The sequence below is a fragment of the Dipodomys merriami genome, unplaced genomic scaffold (genome assembly GCF_024711535.1).
Source record: "Dipodomys merriami isolate MVZ:Mamm:240054 unplaced genomic scaffold, mDipMer1.0.p SCAF_491, whole genome shotgun sequence".
In the NCBI taxonomy this organism is placed as follows: domain Eukaryota; kingdom Metazoa; phylum Chordata; class Mammalia; order Rodentia; family Heteromyidae; genus Dipodomys; species Dipodomys merriami.
This window is the reverse complement of record NW_027206059.1, coordinates 516,887-536,078: the sequence shown is the minus strand read 5'-3', so window position 1 is coordinate 536,078 and position 19,192 is coordinate 516,887. Positions and strand designations below refer to the sequence as shown.

The 19,192-nt window shown below is 41.0% G+C and overlaps 1 protein-coding gene across 1 annotated transcript in view; it reads left to right on the top strand.

Moving 5' to 3' along the window:
• Positions 1–19,192, top strand: part of LOC138809327 (RING finger protein 150) — a 131,025-nt gene that overhangs the window by 62,503 nt on the left and 49,330 nt on the right. The window contains exons 4-6 of the mRNA XM_069995859.1: positions 12,155–12,405; positions 16,292–16,363; positions 17,756–17,838. Of these exons, the coding sequence (XP_069851960.1) occupies positions 12,155–12,405; positions 16,292–16,363; positions 17,756–17,838 (406 nt within the window). The remainder of the gene's footprint in view (positions 1–12,154; positions 12,406–16,291; positions 16,364–17,755; positions 17,839–19,192) is intronic.

The following is a 19,192-nucleotide window of genomic DNA, read 5'->3' as shown; positions in this document are numbered from 1 at the left end:
ACAATTCTTCCTTCCTCATTCTTCACTGTTAAGAAGTCTTCAGTAAGGGACTCCTACTATTTTCTGATAGGAATGGAGATGGTGGTTCTTTGTCTCCATGGGTCCAACAAGACACAGAAGGTAGGGAAACGTGAAATAGGCAGGTTGTAATGGGTGTCAGCTTATTCCTGTTACTACTGTTACACAGACACACATACACACACACACACACACACAGACAGACACACACACAGACACACAGACACACACACACACAGACACACACACACAGACATACACACACACACACAGACACACACACACACAAACACACTATCTGAATACTCAACACCTGAAGCAAGAACCAAAACACCAAACCTACTAAATACCTACAAAAAATATAGCCATTTGGTATTGTATATTACAATTTATAATTGATCCAATATGAAAGTACACAAGTTATGTGACCTAAGACTGTAACATTAGCAATGGAAAACTGTTTAATTTTTTATCCTCTCAAATCTAAGGAAATTCCTTATGTAAGCCTTATAACCTTTTTTTTTAGTGTTTTAATAAGATAGCTAGATAATAGAAAGCTATTTCCATTAATAATTCAGTGAATTCCTGGTTTTGTAACTTGATCACTCAGAGGTAGTTGAGGTATTGGAAAGGGGATAGGATTTACAATGAGCCAAGATTAAATTGAATACTAATTCTTCTGAAACCTGTAACATCAACCTGCTGGCAGCTGACTGTTCCCAGCTGAGTCTTACTGTGCATTTTGCTTTCTGACTTCTAGAAAGAAAGAGCAATGATGAGCATTATCTTGGAGCTCAATAACACACGTATGGCACATGAGTCCTGGGAAGGAGAGGAGGTGAGGAGGGGGCAGGATGCAATGAGGCACAGTTCTTTTGGGTTGGTGCTATTTACAACAAAGAACGGGAGCCATCCTGTCTTTGGGATGTGACCTTTGTTTGCTTGCTCTGTGGGGATTTGTTCTGTTTTGTGGTGGTGGTGGGGTGGGACAGAATCTCACTCCATGGAGATCTATGTAGCCCAGGTTGGCCTCCAATTATGATGCTCCTCATTCTGCCTTCCCAGTTGTGGAATTACAGATAAGTACTACTTCTCCAGGCTTTCCAGTTTTACATATAAATGTAAGAAAAGAAAATGTGAGTAGAATGCCACGTGAGCTTCCAAGTTTATTGAGATATTTAAGGTTACCAAATATCAACTGAATCATAAAACAAGATGAGTTTTAGACCTGGCTTAGACTTTATCGATTATCTAAACAGTCCACTTACCTACAGAGAGAGAAGTTGAGTCTCAGAGATACTTACTAATTAGGCCAGTTACACAGTTAATAGGGCAAAACCAAATACTTATCTAAGGCCTTTCATTTTCCAAGGAAGAGTCATTTTCTCAGCTTGCATTTAGAAAAATTCTCACTATTTTACATATAAATAAATGTGAATGCTCAATAAATCTGTCATATTAAAATAAGGGTGAGAGCTGTTGCTTTCCAGCTCTTTCTGTACTTCAGGTGTGTGAATGTATGAATCACTAGAACTAGACTATAAAAAGAAAGGATGGCAATTTATTATTACCTCAGTTCCTTTCTAAATTTAGGGAATCATTATATTACTTTGAAAACCAGAATCATAAAATACAAAACGAGCGAAGGCTGGAAACTTTGAAATGCCCTTTGGAAGTAAGAACTATTTTTCCCTGCTAGGGATTACCTTTCTCAGACAGCTATAGCTTTCTTTTATTTTTTGTATAAGTATTTATATTTTAGACTAAAACTGTTTTCAATATGTTATCAAACTGAATATATACACCACACATATATTTTTTGGGAAATTGCAGCTAAAAACATTAATTTTCCAAATATTCTTAATGGTTAGGAAAAATAAATTATTTCAGTATAATTTGTTTTTTCCCCCGTCCTGGGACTTAAACTCAGGGCCTGGGCACTGTCCCTGAGCTTTATTTGCTCAAGGCTAGCACCGTATCACTTGAGCCACAGCACCACTTCCAGGTTTTTCTGTTGATGTGCTACTGAGGAATCGAACCCAGAGCTTCGTGCATGCTAGGCAAGAACTCTACCACTAAGCCACCTTCCCAGCTCCATTTCAGAATAATTTTTAAGTACAAGTAAGCATCAGTAGCAGAGCTCTGAGCCCCACATGACCTCCTTGTCTTGGGAAATAGGTAAAGGTGTTTGCAGAGCCAGATTCCCAAATGTCACCTTAAGCAACCATCCACTGCCTAAGCTAATGCGTCCATTGCAATCATGTACTACTAAGAGAATTAAACAGAAATGAAGGTGACATTCGTCTAGGTTTTAGTTGCATTCCCTTCCTTTGTTCCGTGTTCCCAGGTGTTGCTTTCTTGGGTTGGGTGATTCTTATTACTGTCACACAGAGGGAGGGGTTAGTTGGTCTATAGGCGAGTGCAGGACTGACTGCCAAACTGGCCAATCAAAAGAGAAATGCACAAAAGTGAGTAAAGGTGTTATACATCATTCCTCCTTTAATCCTTACTCTAGCCTCTGAAAACAGAGGTCCAATGAAAGGCAAATACCAAAAGAAGTGCTATTAGAAAGAAAACTAGTCTGGCCATTCAAAATAGTTGAGATTTCACTATGGTAAAGTGTACCATGGGCTGGTTGACACCACTCCCCATCTCAGGCCCACCAGAGGACTTCAGCAGACAGATTTCCCTGGTGGTTTTCAAGAGCTGTGGATCGGTGGAGAGGCATCACTAAGTACATCTTCCGTCTCTCCTAAAGAGTTGTACCCTGTGGTACTTACTTTCTGTGTGGTGGAAATTTATCTTAAAGCCTGTCCATATAGAACTATTGCGTATTATGTGTATTTGCTCCCTACAAACATTTCAAGGCCTGTTTTCACCAGGGTTCTCAAATTAGTCTTTAAATGTTTGTTTGTCTATCATGTCTTCACACAATAAGTGATAAGTAATTTTGTGCATGCTCAAGAAATATCTATTAGGCAGAAAGTGATGTCAACTCTCCCAAGTAAATCACAGTATTTCAGAGTGAAGATGGTAAATCTAATCTACTGTGTGTTGCACAGTGCTAAACCTAACCTACTATGCGTGTCACCCGGTGCTGAACCTAACCTACTGTGTGTGTCACAGGATGCTGTACATCATGAATATTATAGATACAGTTTCTTTCCCTTTTGGAATGTAGAAAGATCTCCTTAAAACATTTAAAAGTCATAGAACAACGAGAAGACACTGTTGAGGTCATGAAGGCAGAGTTGATTGTTGAGAAAATGGTAGCTCAGTGAGGACAAGTGGGGTGTCCAGAGCAGCAGGTCTGGGGCTACAAGGAGAGCCTGCATTTGCCCAGCCGTGTCTCCAAGCTCACCTCCGCTGCATGACTGCAGTTACCTGTTGGAATGATAGTCTTGTCTGCCTGCAGCAGACCTGCAATTTGTCCCTAGGATTAGGCCTAACTGTACCATGTCCAGCGCAAGCTCGCTCAGTGAGGAGACGCTTTCTCCAATCTGAGGAGGGTATGGAGAAACTCACAAGGGAAGTGCTTTTATAAGACAGAAATAGTGAGTGTTTACATAACCATGCTGGACCTAAGCTCTTAATCATTCCGTGTGGCAAAGCTTAAGAGGCTGAGGAGAGGAAGAAGGTGGGTGAGGCAGATGGATTAAGGGCTGACATCATAGGCCTGTTCTTAGAATGAGAGGCTGTTGGTGGGGCTGTCCATGATAGCAATCGAATAACCTGACCTGGCGTAAGTGAGCCAAGCTAGTACAGGCCACGTCACATGCTCCTTTGTTCGCAGAAAATTAAGTGTTTCTAATGCACAAAATTATAACCCTTCGATGCTACTTTTACTACATAATAATCTGCAACGGAATCAACCGCTTTTTCTAGGCAGCTATTTCCTAAACCTGAATCAGGATTTATCAAGCCATGAAAAGATTTCAGATAACACACGAGGCAGTATTATAATTCTAGGTAGATAGCTAGCAGGCACCAAGAGATTCTTGAAGTAAATGGGGCAGAGGCTGATGGTCAGGGCTGACAGCTGAGACGCTGGGACCCTGGGCTCCCCAGGCTCACCGTGGGTTTGGCTCAGTGGTGTGATCGTGGCTCCTGGGTAGGGTTTCGGAGGTTCTCTGTGAGCCAGGCAGCGGGGGAGGGGGCGGGAGGAGGGTTGCCCTGGCTGGAGGACAGCCCTGCACAAGAGTCTAGAATGGCGCCTGCATTCCTTTGCATCCAGCTGCCATGACAAAACACCCCAGCTGGTTTGGCTAATAACTGACACCATTTATTAACAAAGTGAATCAGAAGACAGTGAATCAGTATCACTGCATATGGAGCTAACGATGCATCTGGTTGGTGCATTACAAAATCTGTGAAGCGTTCCATGATGAATTGGCTGCCATTTCCCCACCAGTCTGAGACTGATGGCCTGTTGCATTGTATTTCTCAATTTATTGAGTTACACTTAAAACATAAGAAGTTGACTGCAGTGAATATCTACATTAGTATTGTTTCACACTTACTGAATATCTTGTTGGGTAAGTTCCTACACGTGGCATGCTGAGAGCAAAGCCCCGTGCCTTTCTGTGTTGATGGAATTCACATGGTCCCCCTGTGGATTGTAAGAGAAGTTTGTGCGTGAAGCTGAAAGTTGGCAGTTTCCCCAAAGTAGGAAAATGTGCAAATTTTCCATGGATTGGCTCACAAATGTCATTTTCCAGAACGTTCTCCCACTCCTCTGCATTTTTACCCCCAGTTCTGTGGTGTTTTCCCTGCTGGTGCTCTGCCTCCTTCTATCCCTAGTCTGTACCACATCATGAACTCTGCTACTTGCTGTCGGGAAATCAAACAGACTGCAGACGTCCCTATGCTGCTGCCATATACTGCTGAGCTCTTCAAAGATTTCTTGCATGTACATCATTTTTCACACTAGACTGTCCATTCGAAACTTCTGCAACATTTCACTGGATAAGAATGAGTTTCTGCATCTATCCTGTATCCTCCCATCCTTTAGAAGTAGCCAGAGCAGTAATTACTCCCCTGAAGAGGCAAGAAGCAGACACATTGGGCTCAAGTCACACAGCTGTGAAGGGAAATGGCTAGGATTTTAACCCTGTTTTGGCCATTCTTAGCATCAAATGGTGCCTGGCTTTCCATTAACAGTTGTAGATTGATTGAATACAAACCCCCACCCAGATAGTCCCAGTGAAGCCAGGGGTGACAACTTTGAGTAGAAAATACTAGCTAGTGCTAGGCTCTTGTGAGCCTAGCATATGAATGACTTCAGCCAGCAGTGCCAACAATATTCAGGGAATATGTAAAACCCTTCCTGGTTTTTAACATTGCCTAATTCTTCTCACCCTCAGACCTAGCTTGGTGCTTCTTAAATGTGAATTTTGTTGTGTGGCCAGTATTGTAAAGTCACCTTCTGATATTAGTCTCTGGCTTCAGTATATGAGGGGTGTTAAATAAGCACTGGAGGGGGGCAGGGAGGGAGGGAGAGAGACAGAGAGACAGAGAGAGATTATCAATGAAGACATTTCCTCTAGAACAATCACAGGTTTATTATATTGTATATTTTTTCAAAAGACATTTTGTGTTATTTTAAGCCTTTCAGTTATTGAGTGACCCCATGAAGATTTATCTGAGGCTGATTGTTAACATAATTCTAGTCTTTCTGTATTTGGTGTACATTATTATATCATGATACTGGGAGGGAAATGATGCTTTTCTCTGCTCTCTAATTTTATCTGTTAGTATTATTTCCATATAAATTATTGTTCTAAAATTTCAGTGAGAATGAACGTACTTGGCTCAGATGTGGAAAGATGACTTATCAGTTGCTCAGCAACCCAAATATGCAACTGCCTTTTGCCTTAATTAGAATCCTGTTTAATATTGAAATCTTGGCATTCAGAGTTTTGTATTTCTCCTGAGGAAAGTTTTCTGGTCCTAATGAACTAGTATGATTCTGTAATTCCAGGAATGTATACTTGCAAGTAATTTTTTAAATGAAAGCTGTCACTGTGGTAAAAAGAAAAAGCTCATCATTTCATTTTATTTTGAGATTTCTTACGAAAGAGAAAACAAGCAGCAATTTTGGAGCAAGCTAAGGAAAACGATGACCAGCAGACAGCAGGTTCCTGCGTGCGCCATGTGGACAGCATATGGAAATCCTGAGAGGTCTTAGAGAAGACCCCAGGGTGCAGTGTGCTGAGAACATGCACAAGTGGATCCATGGAATATTAAAATTGCACTTGGTTAACATGTCTGTCTAAGGCTGAGGTTGTAGCTCAGTTGCAGAGCCCGAAGCCTTGAGTACATTCCCTGTACCATCGGGGGAAAAAATAAAATACCAGGGTTGTCTAAAATGGTCTACCTACAACTTAGATCATTCAAATAGATGCTAACGGCAGGTAAAAGAAAAGTTAGTTGTACAGTCGAATGATGCACATGTAACAGGGTCAGGATTTCAGGGCATGTCTTGTGAAGGTTCCTCCCTGAAAAGACTGAAAAGTCTCCTAATTCCTGAGGCCGGTGACCTGTCACTGGTTGGAATCTTTCTAAAATGAAAGACTAGGACTAGACTGTAAGTAATTCATAGCCTTAAGATTTGTGTTTCATAGGGTTTTGGAAAAAACAAAAAGCTAAGTAAAAGGATGATGATTTGCTGCTTCAGTTTATATATTAGTCGTTATAGTGCACAGGATAAATGACCAAAGGTTAGAATTATTTGATTTGAATATTTAAATGATTGTTTAATCTTTTCCAGGAAGCTTAGATTGTTAGATTGTATACATGACAACTTGCATTTAGAAGATTATTATTTATCTGTGAAGAATCCATTTCCATCGCGCGCGCGCGCGTGTGTGTGTGTGTGTGTGTGTGTGTGTGTGTGTGTGTGTGTGTGTGTGTGTGTGTGTGTGTGTGTGTGTGTGTGTGTGTGTGTGTGTTCGTGCTGTGTCTGAGGCTTGAACTCAGAGCCCGGATGTTATCCCTGAGCATTCTCCCACCTCAGCCACAATTCCACCTCTGACTTTTAACAAAAATGTTAGTAATATTTTCATAAAAATATTTTTCTAAAATTTCAGTCAGAATGAATGTACTTGGATTAAATTCAGAAAGATGACTTATCAGCTGCTCAGCAACCCAAATATGCAGCTGCCTTTTGCCTTATTATTAAGCACACATATATGTGATATATATATGTATATATATGGTAAGACTCTCACATACTTCCTGCCCAGGATGGCTTCACCTCTCAGCCTCCAGAGTGGCTGGGATTCCAGGGGTGAGCCACTGGTACTTACTTCCATCATTTTTTAAAATTATACTTTTATGATCCTTGAGCATCTAGTCTCCCTCTGTATAACTACACAAGGGGCTTACCATTCACCAAATCCGTTTATGAGAATAATGCATCTTGGCATAATTTTAAGTGGTTTTTGAAGCCTATTTGTGGGTCCACTGCTCCCCTGCTTCTGTCTTGGATAGCTTCTCAGGTCTTAGCTTCCTCCTTTCCACACTGTACAGACTGGGTTTGGCAGGCACCCTCTGACTGGCTTGTAGAAAAGCAATACTGTGATCTGAGGCGGGTCTTCATATCTGTCCAAATCCAAAATCAGTGTCTCCTGTGGTCAGTTCAACATTGGTATTTTCTTTGGATGAACATCAGCCAAAAAAACTATCTCCATGACAACAATCATAATAAAGCCCTGATCTGCAATTCCAATTGCACCTACATGACCTTGTGGAAAAAAAAAAATCTCACAATCCTATTTTCCTGCCATAGTGAGCTGCATGGTTAGTGGTGAAGAACAGAATAATTCTGGGAACCAAAGAGACAACCACATCCAGACCTGGGGCCACCTCAGAAACAGCCAAGCCCTCACTACCTATGATAAGATTAAATCACTGCAGCTGGTGATGGTCTTTGCTGAAGGCACATCCAATAGGCTACAGGGAAGTACCCTGTTTGTTTGTTTTTTAATGCCATATAAAACTGCCAATTAATTATTTTTTTTTTTGTCAGTAGTGGGGCTTGAACTCTGGGCCTGGGTGCTGTCCCTCAGCTCTTCAGCTCAAAGCTAGCACTCTACCACTTGAGCCACAGCACCACTTCTGGTTTTCTGGTGGTTAATTGGGGATAAGAGTCTCAAGGACTTTCCTTCCCCAGGCTGACTTTGAACTGCAATCCTCAGATCTCAGGCTCCTGAGTTACTAGGATTACAGGCGTGAGCCACCGGCACCCGGCCAATTAATATTTTAAGCATGTGGAATACTGTGGGATGTGTAGCGCCCGCAGTATGGTTTTGCTGTTGTCTCCAACATGTAAAAAGACAGTTGGAAATAGACTTGGGGAGTTCAATTTTCCCATCACTGGATTCCCACGTAAAAGGCCTCTGCATGATAAGGTGTACCCCGACTTCCAGATAGTCCAGTGAGCTGAATAACAGTGGATCTTAAGAAAGGAAGAGTAGAGAAGAGGTGGCACTGGTCATGCGTATTCAAAAATACATATCTTGAGGCAGAAAGAAGTAATAACACTTCGCATTTACATGGTACTTTACAGTTTTTATAATTATTTCACACATTACTTGAGAGTCCATGATAATCCAGAGCTGACAAATATTTAAATTTCAGTCGCTTTCAAGTGCATATATACAAAATAATCTACAAATGGAACAAAAGTTTTTCTTGAAATCACCTATATCCTAAAGAGCCAACAGCAAGACAATCACAAACAGGGATGGGGGCGGGGGAGGAATGCAGAAGACTGAAATTGAGTTCTGATCCCATGAATTCAGAAAAGGCTGGCCACACACTGACCAAGATGCATAGGGAAGGATGGGCTTACAGGCTCTGCGTAATATCTACGACTCTTCTGGTTTTGCAAGTGTTTTTTTTTTTTTTTAATGCAGTGTTTGAACAACCTGGCTTGAATTTACACGTAGAGGTTTTCCTGGTTCTTAAACATTCTTTGTCTCTGTGAACTTTTGTTCTGATTTCTTACTTACCTGCAAAGACAAGGTGAAATAGAACCAAAGAAGGTGCTCCATGGCTAAAGGAAGCACTGAAATCTAGAGATGCTCCCACTTTTTCTGGGACCTGCTTTTTCTAGACCTGCTCCCAGGTCTACAATTGTATCTACCTTTCCATCACCAGAACTAAAACCTAATTATAAGTATTAAAATGAACAAGGTTGAGGTTGAGATGAACAGAATCACCCCACTCCTGGGTTTTTCTTCTTCAACAAATATATATTAGAGGCTCAACAGTGTTACAGATGGGACTGGGTGTATGGCTCAAGTGGTAGAGTGCCTGCTTCGCCAGCACAGGGTCCTGAGTTCAATCCCTGGTACCTCCAAAACAAAGTGCTACAGACATCTCAAATCTAAGCATTTAAGTTTTTTAAAAAAGTGTTTTAGGATAGTTAATTGTTCTTTTCTCTACAGAGGAAGTGTTTTCTCAAGTCCCTGATAACAGAAACTGAGCAATTTAAAGGTTTCTGGAGATCAAAATTCGATTGCCTGGTTTTTTTTTTTAATGTCAACAGAGGTTTTAAATATGCTGTCCAATTGTAGAGACCCACTCTTAACTCTTAGACTCTGTGGTTTGTCAAGTGTATGTGCGTGGTAGCAAAACTATAGAGTGAGGACTGGGGAAATGGTGAGGAAGCAATTTCAGCTACCAGACAGGAAACAGGCTAAAAGCTCCAAGACTCAAGAGCCTGGACCCGGTTCAGCAGAAGATGGGACAGAGGTCAAACTCACAAAAAATAAACAAGGTACAAGATAGGCCTGACATTTTCATTTCAAAAAACAAATCTCAATTTTGTTATGTTATTTTTGCCTATCATAAATGTCTGTGTGCATATATAACAATATATATAGAGAGAGATCTCTCTCTCTATATATATAGCTATACACACATATGTGTGCATCATTCTAATCTCTCTTCTTCCAATCCATTGTAAGATATATATATATATATATATATATAGGTATATATATATATATATATATATATATATATATATAAAATGTTGTTATGAAATCACTTGGATTTGTTTGAGATTTAAATGCAGAAATTCAACAAGCTATTTTAAATGAGTGCTTCTATGTTCTTGCATGGAGATAAACATTTAAATACAAGTACCCAAATTGGGAGCTATTAAGGAATATATTAATGGGATTTGTCTACTGAAATAAACAATAAAATTATGCATGTCTAAGAATAAGAATCCTCATAATGGCCCCCAAAATACTGCCCACAAAAACAATCTAATTCTAGAGCTTTCAATGACTGTGTCTAATGAATATGCATAGGCACTAAATGAAATGAGAGCTTACAATTCTCTCATTACCTAAATAGCTGCAGCACTGGGGTAAACTTCCCCAGGCTAGACTAGTCCAGTGTACAAAGGAGATCATGTTTCTGTAGAATCTAAACCTGCCAGCAGCCTTAATCCCTTGCAAAACCCCAGACCACATGAGCCGCTGGCCAAAGTAAACACAAAAGGAAAAGGAGCGGCAGGATTCGATAAAGTTGGAATTTGAGCCATCAATTTAAGTATTTCTCCAAAACAAAACAACCCAAACAGTCACTGACTTTATGATTTTAAGTGGGACCAATGTAGGAAATCTCAAAATACACACAAGATGTATTACACAGCCACTTTTGTATATAGCGGGCTTGTTTAATGATAGAAAAGTATTTCATAATGAGAAATAAAGAGTGCTAATGTGGTTAGCTTTGGAAGTAGTTAGCCACAGTGAAACACTACCAAGACTATAAGACTGAAAACCTGAATAGAGACCAAAGTAAAGGGAAGCCCCCCGTAGCTTCTGAAACACTTGCAGCACCCTGAGCAAACATGGGCTGACCAACTGCAGGACGAGCGGAAGCCAACTGTAAACAACTGTCGCTGGGTTTCATTTTATTCTGTGTCTGCAAAGTGCCAGTTTCAGATCATCTCCCTTCAAACTGTGGTCCCTTCAAATGGTGGGTTATTTCCACACGGGTGTGGGGCTGCATGCCCTTACTGTTTCACGTCTTCTCTTGTGGGTTTGATCTGAGCTGACCCCTGGACACCCATAAAGAACCTAGCATTGTCTCCTGCGTAGCAGGCTGGTAACAGGTTCGGTTGCTTCAAGTGTCACGTTCTTACAAAAGGACCCCAAGTAGAGACCTTAGGACTCCTTACCCAGAGGCTACCCTGTGAATGGTGTACAAATCCCCATAACTCAGACTTTAAGAAACGTGCTGCTGGTTTTAAATTGTGTGGTGAACGAGGCAGCGTAGTGGGAATATGTGAGAAAGGGGAGGTAAAACAGCCCTGGAATTATCTACCCTACATCTTCCCTTTGCTTAGTATGGGGTCACAAAACTGTTTCCCTTAAATTAGGTAAAATAAGCAGAAAGTAGCTCCAAGAGCATTATTTTAGCTTGGCTAGTCATACCAGAGATCTTTCAGAAAGTCTTTTTCTTTCTTTCTTTTTTTGTGGGGCCTGAAGCCTGAACTCTGGGCCTGGATGCTGTCCCTCAGCTCTTCAGCTCAAGGCAAGCACTCTACCACTTGAACCACAGCACCACCTCTGGCTTTTTCTGCTTATATGGTGCTGAGGATCAAACCCAGGGCTTCATGCATGCAAGGCAAGCGCTCTACCATTGAGCCACCTTCCCAGCCCCAGCCTGTCTTTTTTGGTTGCTTGGGTATCCACCATCAGAGAAAATTGCCTTGACAATGGTATTTGGAACTCTGTGACTGAATGTTCACAGGATCTGTGAGCCTGGAGGGAGGAAGAGAGAGAGAACCAGGCAGGTAGCGTAATAATAGGTGTTTTACCCTTTGCCCTCCTGGAGGACCCGAAGACTACAACATGTAGCTGAGCACTTGGTTCTTTGTGGGGTAAGCCAGGCTCAGCACATAGTGATATGGAAGAGTAGCTTCATCCTGGCCTTACTGGTGCCAAGGTCATGAATCCCATTTTGGTGTTTTGGTGTGGACAGAGAAAAGCTTCCTAAGGTAGCTGAAGGAAAATGGGATCTGATGTTCTCAGCCTGGCCTAGGATTCTCAGAAGCAGTGTCATCCTTTGTGAGCCCAGACACTTTTTACGATGAGCCCTCTTGCCACAGGTGTGGAAGACATTGTGGCCATAATGATCCCCGAGCCGAAGGGGAAGGAGCTAGTGAGCCTGCTGGAAAGGAATGTCACGGTGACCATGTACATCACCATCGGGACCCGGAACTTGCAGAAATACGTGAGCCGCACTTCGGTTGTGTTTGTCTCCATCTCCTTCATTGTCCTGATGATCATTTCCCTCGCATGGCTGGTCTTTTACTATATCCAGAGGTTTCGATACGCAAATGCAAGGGACAGGAGTCAGGTGAGTAGCAAAGTGTTTTAAATATATATATATATATATATATATGTATATATATATATATATCTCATAACCTTTAAAAGTTATTGCAAAAGCAATGCATGTCACTGTATAAACTGAAAAAAAAATCACAGAAAATGTGTCAAAACAAAGTCAAAACTACCTGCTATTTCCACTTGACAAAAAACACGGCTGGCCGGGGAATAGTTTTTTTCAGATGTCTCTTAAATATCTGTACGTTGATGTCTGACCAGATGTGGTATGTACAATGGCATGATCGATCCCTCATGTTTACTGCTTTCGGGGGGACATTTATTTAATTAGGCCAAGAATAATGAAGGGAAAAGGGACATGAACCTAGAGCATGCTGATAGCACCAACATAATTTGAAAGAGCCGTAATTATTCTCTTCCAGCACAGCAGGAGAAATAGAGATTTTTCAAAATAAGGCTATTTTTAAAGCGATTACTTTTGTCTAAAATTGAATATGATGAAAAAGCTATTCCTTTCCATGTATTTGCCACAGCTGCTCACGTGCTACTCTGAGGATTTTTTTTCCTATTCTGGGAATATTTTCCACACATGTAAATGCACATACTTCTGTGTGCGTATACACGTTTGTGTGTTATCTAAACAAAATGAAGGCATGTTTAACTCTTTACTCTTTTCTCTCACTTCATCTTAGCCTCCAAACCAAGATGCTGCCTTCTCATGGCTAAAGACAACATAGCATTCTGTTGCTTGTGTATGTGACATTTATTTAACCACTTCCTATTAACAGACATATCTTTTATTTTTTATTTTTTATTTTTTATTTTTTATTTTTCTTGTCGGTCACGGTGCTGGAACCTAGGGCCTGGGTACTGTCCTCGAGGGTTTTGTTTTGTTATATTTTTTCTCAAGGCCAGCACTCTACCACTTAGAGCCACATCACCTCCACTTCCCCTTTTTAGGCAGTTAATTGGAGACAAGAGTCTCATGGCCTTTCCTGCCTCAGCTGGCTTCAAATCACTATCCTCAGATCTCAGCCTACTGAGTAGTAAGGATTACACATGTGAGCCACCAGCACCTGGCCAGACATGTTGTCTCCTAAAGAAAAACATTTTCACATGATATGTAGAGTATTTGAAAGTGTATTGTAAATCCTGGAAGTGCAATTTCTAAGGCACAGGAATATGTATTTTAAACTCTAAGAGAGATGCAAAATTATCTGCCAGGAACTGTGGAAACAATTTGTACTTTAACCCATCAGTATCTAGAAATTAGTTTCCCATATTCTCAAAAGAATGTGTTTTAGCTTTTATGCTGTGATTTGCTAACTCAGAAACAGTATCACATTTTTCATTGGAAGAAATGTTAAACATATTCTTAGGCCCGGTAGGAAAGGTGATGTTTCCCTGTGAAATATCTGTTCATACCAGTTGGTTGCTTTTCAGTAAAGTTGTCAGTTATTTTCTTTCTCATCATGATGATTAGCCCTCTTTACAATATAGAATGCAGTTATCTTTTCTTCCAGCTTATTGTTGTTTTTAATTTTATGGTGCATGTGAGCATGAAAACATTTTTGGGTTTTGTGTAGCTAAATTTATCAGTCTTCTGATGTTCCTTTCAAGATTTGTGTAATAAGATTGTCTACATTTTCACATCTTTTTCCACTACATTTTTAGAATTAAGTCTCGGAGAACTTATTTTAGTGTATAGAACAAAACTCTGAATGTACAAAATATATTGTACATGACCTTCCAGAACACTTTCGTGAAGTCTTCCCCATCCAGGAAGCCCGCCTTCTACTCTCTGCACATGCATAACTCATGTTCCTTTTGTTTCTTGTTGCACACATAGGTGCTCACGTTATTTTGGAATAGAAGAGGTAGTGGGATTTCAGACAAACTTGAACTTTACAGGGAGAGAGAAAGGAGTATGGCAAGTGTCAGCCACCAACACAGAGTAGGCAGAAAAGTGTCTATCTCGTAAAGAATAAGAACTAAAATTACCCCTGAAACTGCTCTAGAAGAACAGGCTGAGCTCCCAGGCTGACAGAAGACACAGGGGAAGGTCACATCTATAACGTGAGCAGTGAGCTGACGCATCGCCTTCCTCTGCGCCACCGCTCACACAGAACAGCGCTGGGATTCAACCCGGGGCACGTGCACAGCATCATCAGCGCCATCCACACAGCCTAGCTCTCCGTCACAGGCTGAGGCGTGATTTCCAACCCTTGGGCTGGGTCTGGGAGAATCCTTTTCATGGAGGAGAACAAGTGAGGATAAGGCGGGAGTCACTCAGAGCCACTAGACTGCATGCCGCTTAGTTTGCCAGCGTCCTTCCTGCACCTAGAACTCAGAACACTTCATTATTTTCTCCTTGGTGATGGGGGTGATGGTGATTAGCACAATTTAAAACAATAGTTTTGCGGGGAAAAGAGGGGTCAGCTATAGTTATCTGATCAGCTGAGATGCCACGTATGCAAACTCGGTTCTGGTGGTGTCATTTGGCAGGAACATGTCCTCCCCCGTCAGAATGGTCACGGCCAACCAATCTGATGACACAAGAGATTAACAGGAGAAAAACACACTGGATTTATTTAGTCACAGTTTCACATGGCACGGAAGCCTCCAAAGACCCAGGAGAAAACTGCCTTTATTCTTGGATTCCGTGTAGAAGCGTGGTTGCACAGTGATCTAGTGATAGACTGGGTAGAGAGGCAAGGCCTGTTTGCGTTGTATTGGTTTGGGTTCTCTGGGAAGCATTCCTTCAGTCTGGATGTAGGGCAGGCCCCTTTTGAGATGAGGGTCTTCAAGGGAGAAGGGGGAGTGGTCTTTTGAGGTTTCACAGCTCGTTTGGGAATGAGGGTTCAAATTCTCATGGCTTGCCCTGGAGAAGGGAAATTCCAGTCCCCATGACTCATTTCAGGGTAGGAGAAAGAACTCAGGGAGACACTTTGCTTGTGAGGCTCTTGAGTCTCCTTTGGCCCAAAGAATTCACCCACCAGCCTCTGTATTTTAGGATGTCATTTTTTAAGACCCCATACTGTGTTTTGTGTCTTTGTGTTCCTCATTTCTTTTGGTCTCATCATTTTTTGTTTTGACCACTTTCACTGTATTGCTAACACAGGACATGAAGAGGAAAGTGTATTTTTTCAGTTTCTTAAATATTTACATGGTCACTAATTTATGTGTCTTGGGTTCAACGAAGACCTGTTCACCACCCTTGTACTATTTTAATGTATGGTTCTGGTTTAGTTACCTTAAAACAATTCACCTTCACTATTGTTAAGAGACCAGTTACTGGTAAATATTTTTATTGTACTTGTTCAGATCAAATCCATTGAAAAAAATGAAAGTACCAAGATACCCAACTCCTGCCATTTGTTTAATGGAAAAACAAACAAGCAAACAAACAAAAGGATTGAATCTGTGTTGGTTAGAGAACATCCAGAGAGAAGGGAGGAAGAATCTTCACCTGGGATAGAAGGCTAACTCTCAGCTACAGGGTCTAGGTCTGCTTACAGCCAACTTCAGCCTTCTTCAGCCATTCTGTACTCCACATTTCTGAGAATCACCAGGGAGAGATTTTCTCTTGTGATAGACCTCAGGTTCCGATGCCAACATTCTCCATTTAGGCTTTATGCAAGATTTCAGTTTGAGCAAGGCCTGTAAATTTCCTTTTCCTATGTCCTGGGCGCAGTAAAGAACCCGATGACTGAGCTCCTGCATAGACCCAGGAGAGCTGGTATCACTCTGCCCCATCCCTGCCGGCCAAGGTCCTTAATGTTCATGCCACACGTGCATGATGCCAGAGACAGCTGCCTTGCTTTGCCAAGTGACATCAGAAATGCAGTCCAGAATGGCACGTCTTTATTACTAACAAGTAGCTCTTGGTTTTTCAGCGCCGACTTGGAGATGCAGCAAAGAAAGCCATCAGCAAGCTCCAAGTCAGAACCATCAAGAAAGGTGACAAGGTAATGGCCTCTTCCTTTCAATCAAAACAAATAAAAAGAATTTCTTTTTAATGAAAAGGTATTCAAAGAAGGGGTAGGAAAGAAGGAAATATGGGAAAAATAATTGCATGTAAAAGTTTGCCTATAAATATTTGCTATGTATATGTATTCTCTAACATATTACTTAAAGCAACAGAAAAGCAAGCACGCAATACCATAGACAAAGCCAGGATGGGATTGATGCACAAATGCATCAGTATAAGAGAAACAGGCCTCAAATTTAGCTTCCAGCTTTCTAGCAGCCAATGCCAAAAAGAAAACAAACAAACAAAAAAGACAAGGAAACAAAAGCCAATATTCAAACAATTTCATTACCTCAACCCAGTGTCACACAGGTGAAAGCAAAACAGTTACCTCTAGCATTGTGACCCAATAAAGTATTTCCAGGAATCCTTGCAGAAAAGACGGGTTTCTGTGCTGGGCTATGTTCTCCACTTAAGTCTGAGGTTTAAATGCAGGAAGGACATTTTTCTCCCTATGAGCTTAGTATAGAACTCCAAAGTCATAGCAACAGCCTCTCTCCCTGCAGGATGGTAACATAAAACCAAAGACAACTGCCAGTCTTGAGGAAGACTAAAAAGGCAATGTGGTCCCAGCCCGCAGCCCTTCGAGGCCGCTCAGCCCCCAGAGAAGCTTAGAGGAATGAGTTTGGAACAGCATGTGGGTTTAGGGCTCCTTAGAGCATTCCCAACCCCTGTGTATGACGTGTCTCCAGCATGAATCACCGATCTTTCTCACAGATGATGTGCTGTCATTGGTTTGTTTGTTTACCCATATGAAAACACGTTGGATTTAATGAGACAAAATTTATCTGAAAGAATTACCAAATTTAGAATTAACATTTTGGTCATTATTTTTCCCCACGTAAAAAAAAAAAAAAAAAGAAAAAAAGAATAGCAAAAGTGCAAGGACCGTTCTGTGAGTAATAAATAAAAAGATCTGAAAGCATATATGTATACTTAGAAAAATTAGGACTTTTTTGTTTTTCTTTACATTTCTTTTTATACCTTAGATTCAAAAGGAATAGGTGGATTAAATGTCATTCAGGTGCTTCTCCATAAACGTTGTTTCTGACCCTTGGGGTTTTGGTATGTCATATCTCATTGTGATTGGTAGCACTGTTGGGAATTCTACACGACAAGATGGTTTCGCTCACAGGAGTGCTGAAGTGGAATCCAGAAAGAAAACGTGGCGCTCAAAAGGAAACCAAGCTGATAGTAAATTATTGATTAAGAAAATTGGCAGGAGACCTGTTGAAAGCTCCTGCTGCAGACCAGCTCTGCTTCATTTTCTGTAGCTGTTGACCCGAGGACCAAAGCTCACGTCAGGCTCATCCGGCTGCTTCCCTTTCAGGAAACTGAGTCCGATTTTGACAACTGCGCTGTGTGCATTGAAGGGTACAAGCCCAACGATGTGGTCAGAATCCTGCCCTGCCGGTGAGTCCCGGGGTGCCAAGCTGTGTGCCTGGGCATGTGTGCAGAGGGCCCCTACCTTGCTGGTCTAGCCTTTTGACGATCGTGTTGCAAGCATGCAGAACACCACCGCTTTTTGTGGAATCTTGTAAATGTCTGTCTCTGGAAATTAGAAATATTTTTTCTAATCCATTCTACATCAAAGCAAGTAGCAAACAAACCTCTTGAGAAAGAATACAATGATGGTGTCCAGGTGTGAGTTTTCTTGAAGAATAGCTTGCCAAGATGTTCTGATCAGTTTTGGTTCTGATTAAAGTAGCACTCACTCATGCTGTGTTACAAAACAATATACTCTCTGTTTTGTGAACAGAGAGCTCAGCATTCAGTATATGGACAGGAATAAGTAGGAAGCCAAAGGCAGATTCCATGTTTCATAACTTCCTTCTTTTTTATTACTAATAGAAGGAGAATGTGATAGTCACCTTCTCCCCTTGCCAAATTCTGGAATCTAAACCAAAACATCAGTACGTACTGTTGGGAAAACTCCTAAACAGTTGTCATATAACCCTAAGTCTTCTTCCTGACTGAAATTCACGGTTAAAGCTGCCTGGATTCTTTTTAAATTGTTGAAATTCAATAAATATGAACACTTCCATTAAGCCAAGTGTTTTCAAATTACATAAAAGCTATCCTCCACTCAGATCCCTTCTAGTATTTTTACATCTGTGCAAGGATCCTAAAAATAAAATAAAACTGTGTTTTGATGAGATGTTCTTCAAGAGAAAGATTGGCTGTAGCAATTCTTAGAAAATTCAAAAGTAAATGAAGCAGAAACAAGGATGACTAAAAATAGAAAAGAAATCCACTGGTTCCTTAAACTAATGTAAATTTCAGATCTTTATTAGACATACAAAAGGAATAACATGTGCCTTTAGGGGCAGTTTAATAATCTCCAAATGACAAAAATAAGAATAACAAAGAACTGAACACTCAAACAGGAAAGAGGACAGATTTTCCTTGAAATTCTCCTAGGCAAATTGATCCTGAGGAAAATGGGGATAGTAAATAGTATGGTCCACTCTCCTTAGTTTATAGGTAGCTGACTGTCTCTAAGACAGGACTTTAGGTATGGTCCGTGGAGTGTTGGTAGAGTCTGTGTGTGCAGTCATTCTGTGAACTTTCTTTCTAGACATTACACTGACTGTTTAGCAATGACTTCTAGAAACGTTGGCAAAGCACGGAAAGCCTGTGGACCACTGCCTTCAACACTGCAATGTTTTCATCAAGATCTATAAAGTCTTGTGGTCATAAGCAAGTCATATGTTTCCCTTTACTTTCCTACTAAGAGATAATTTAGAGTCTTATGAGGCTTTCACTA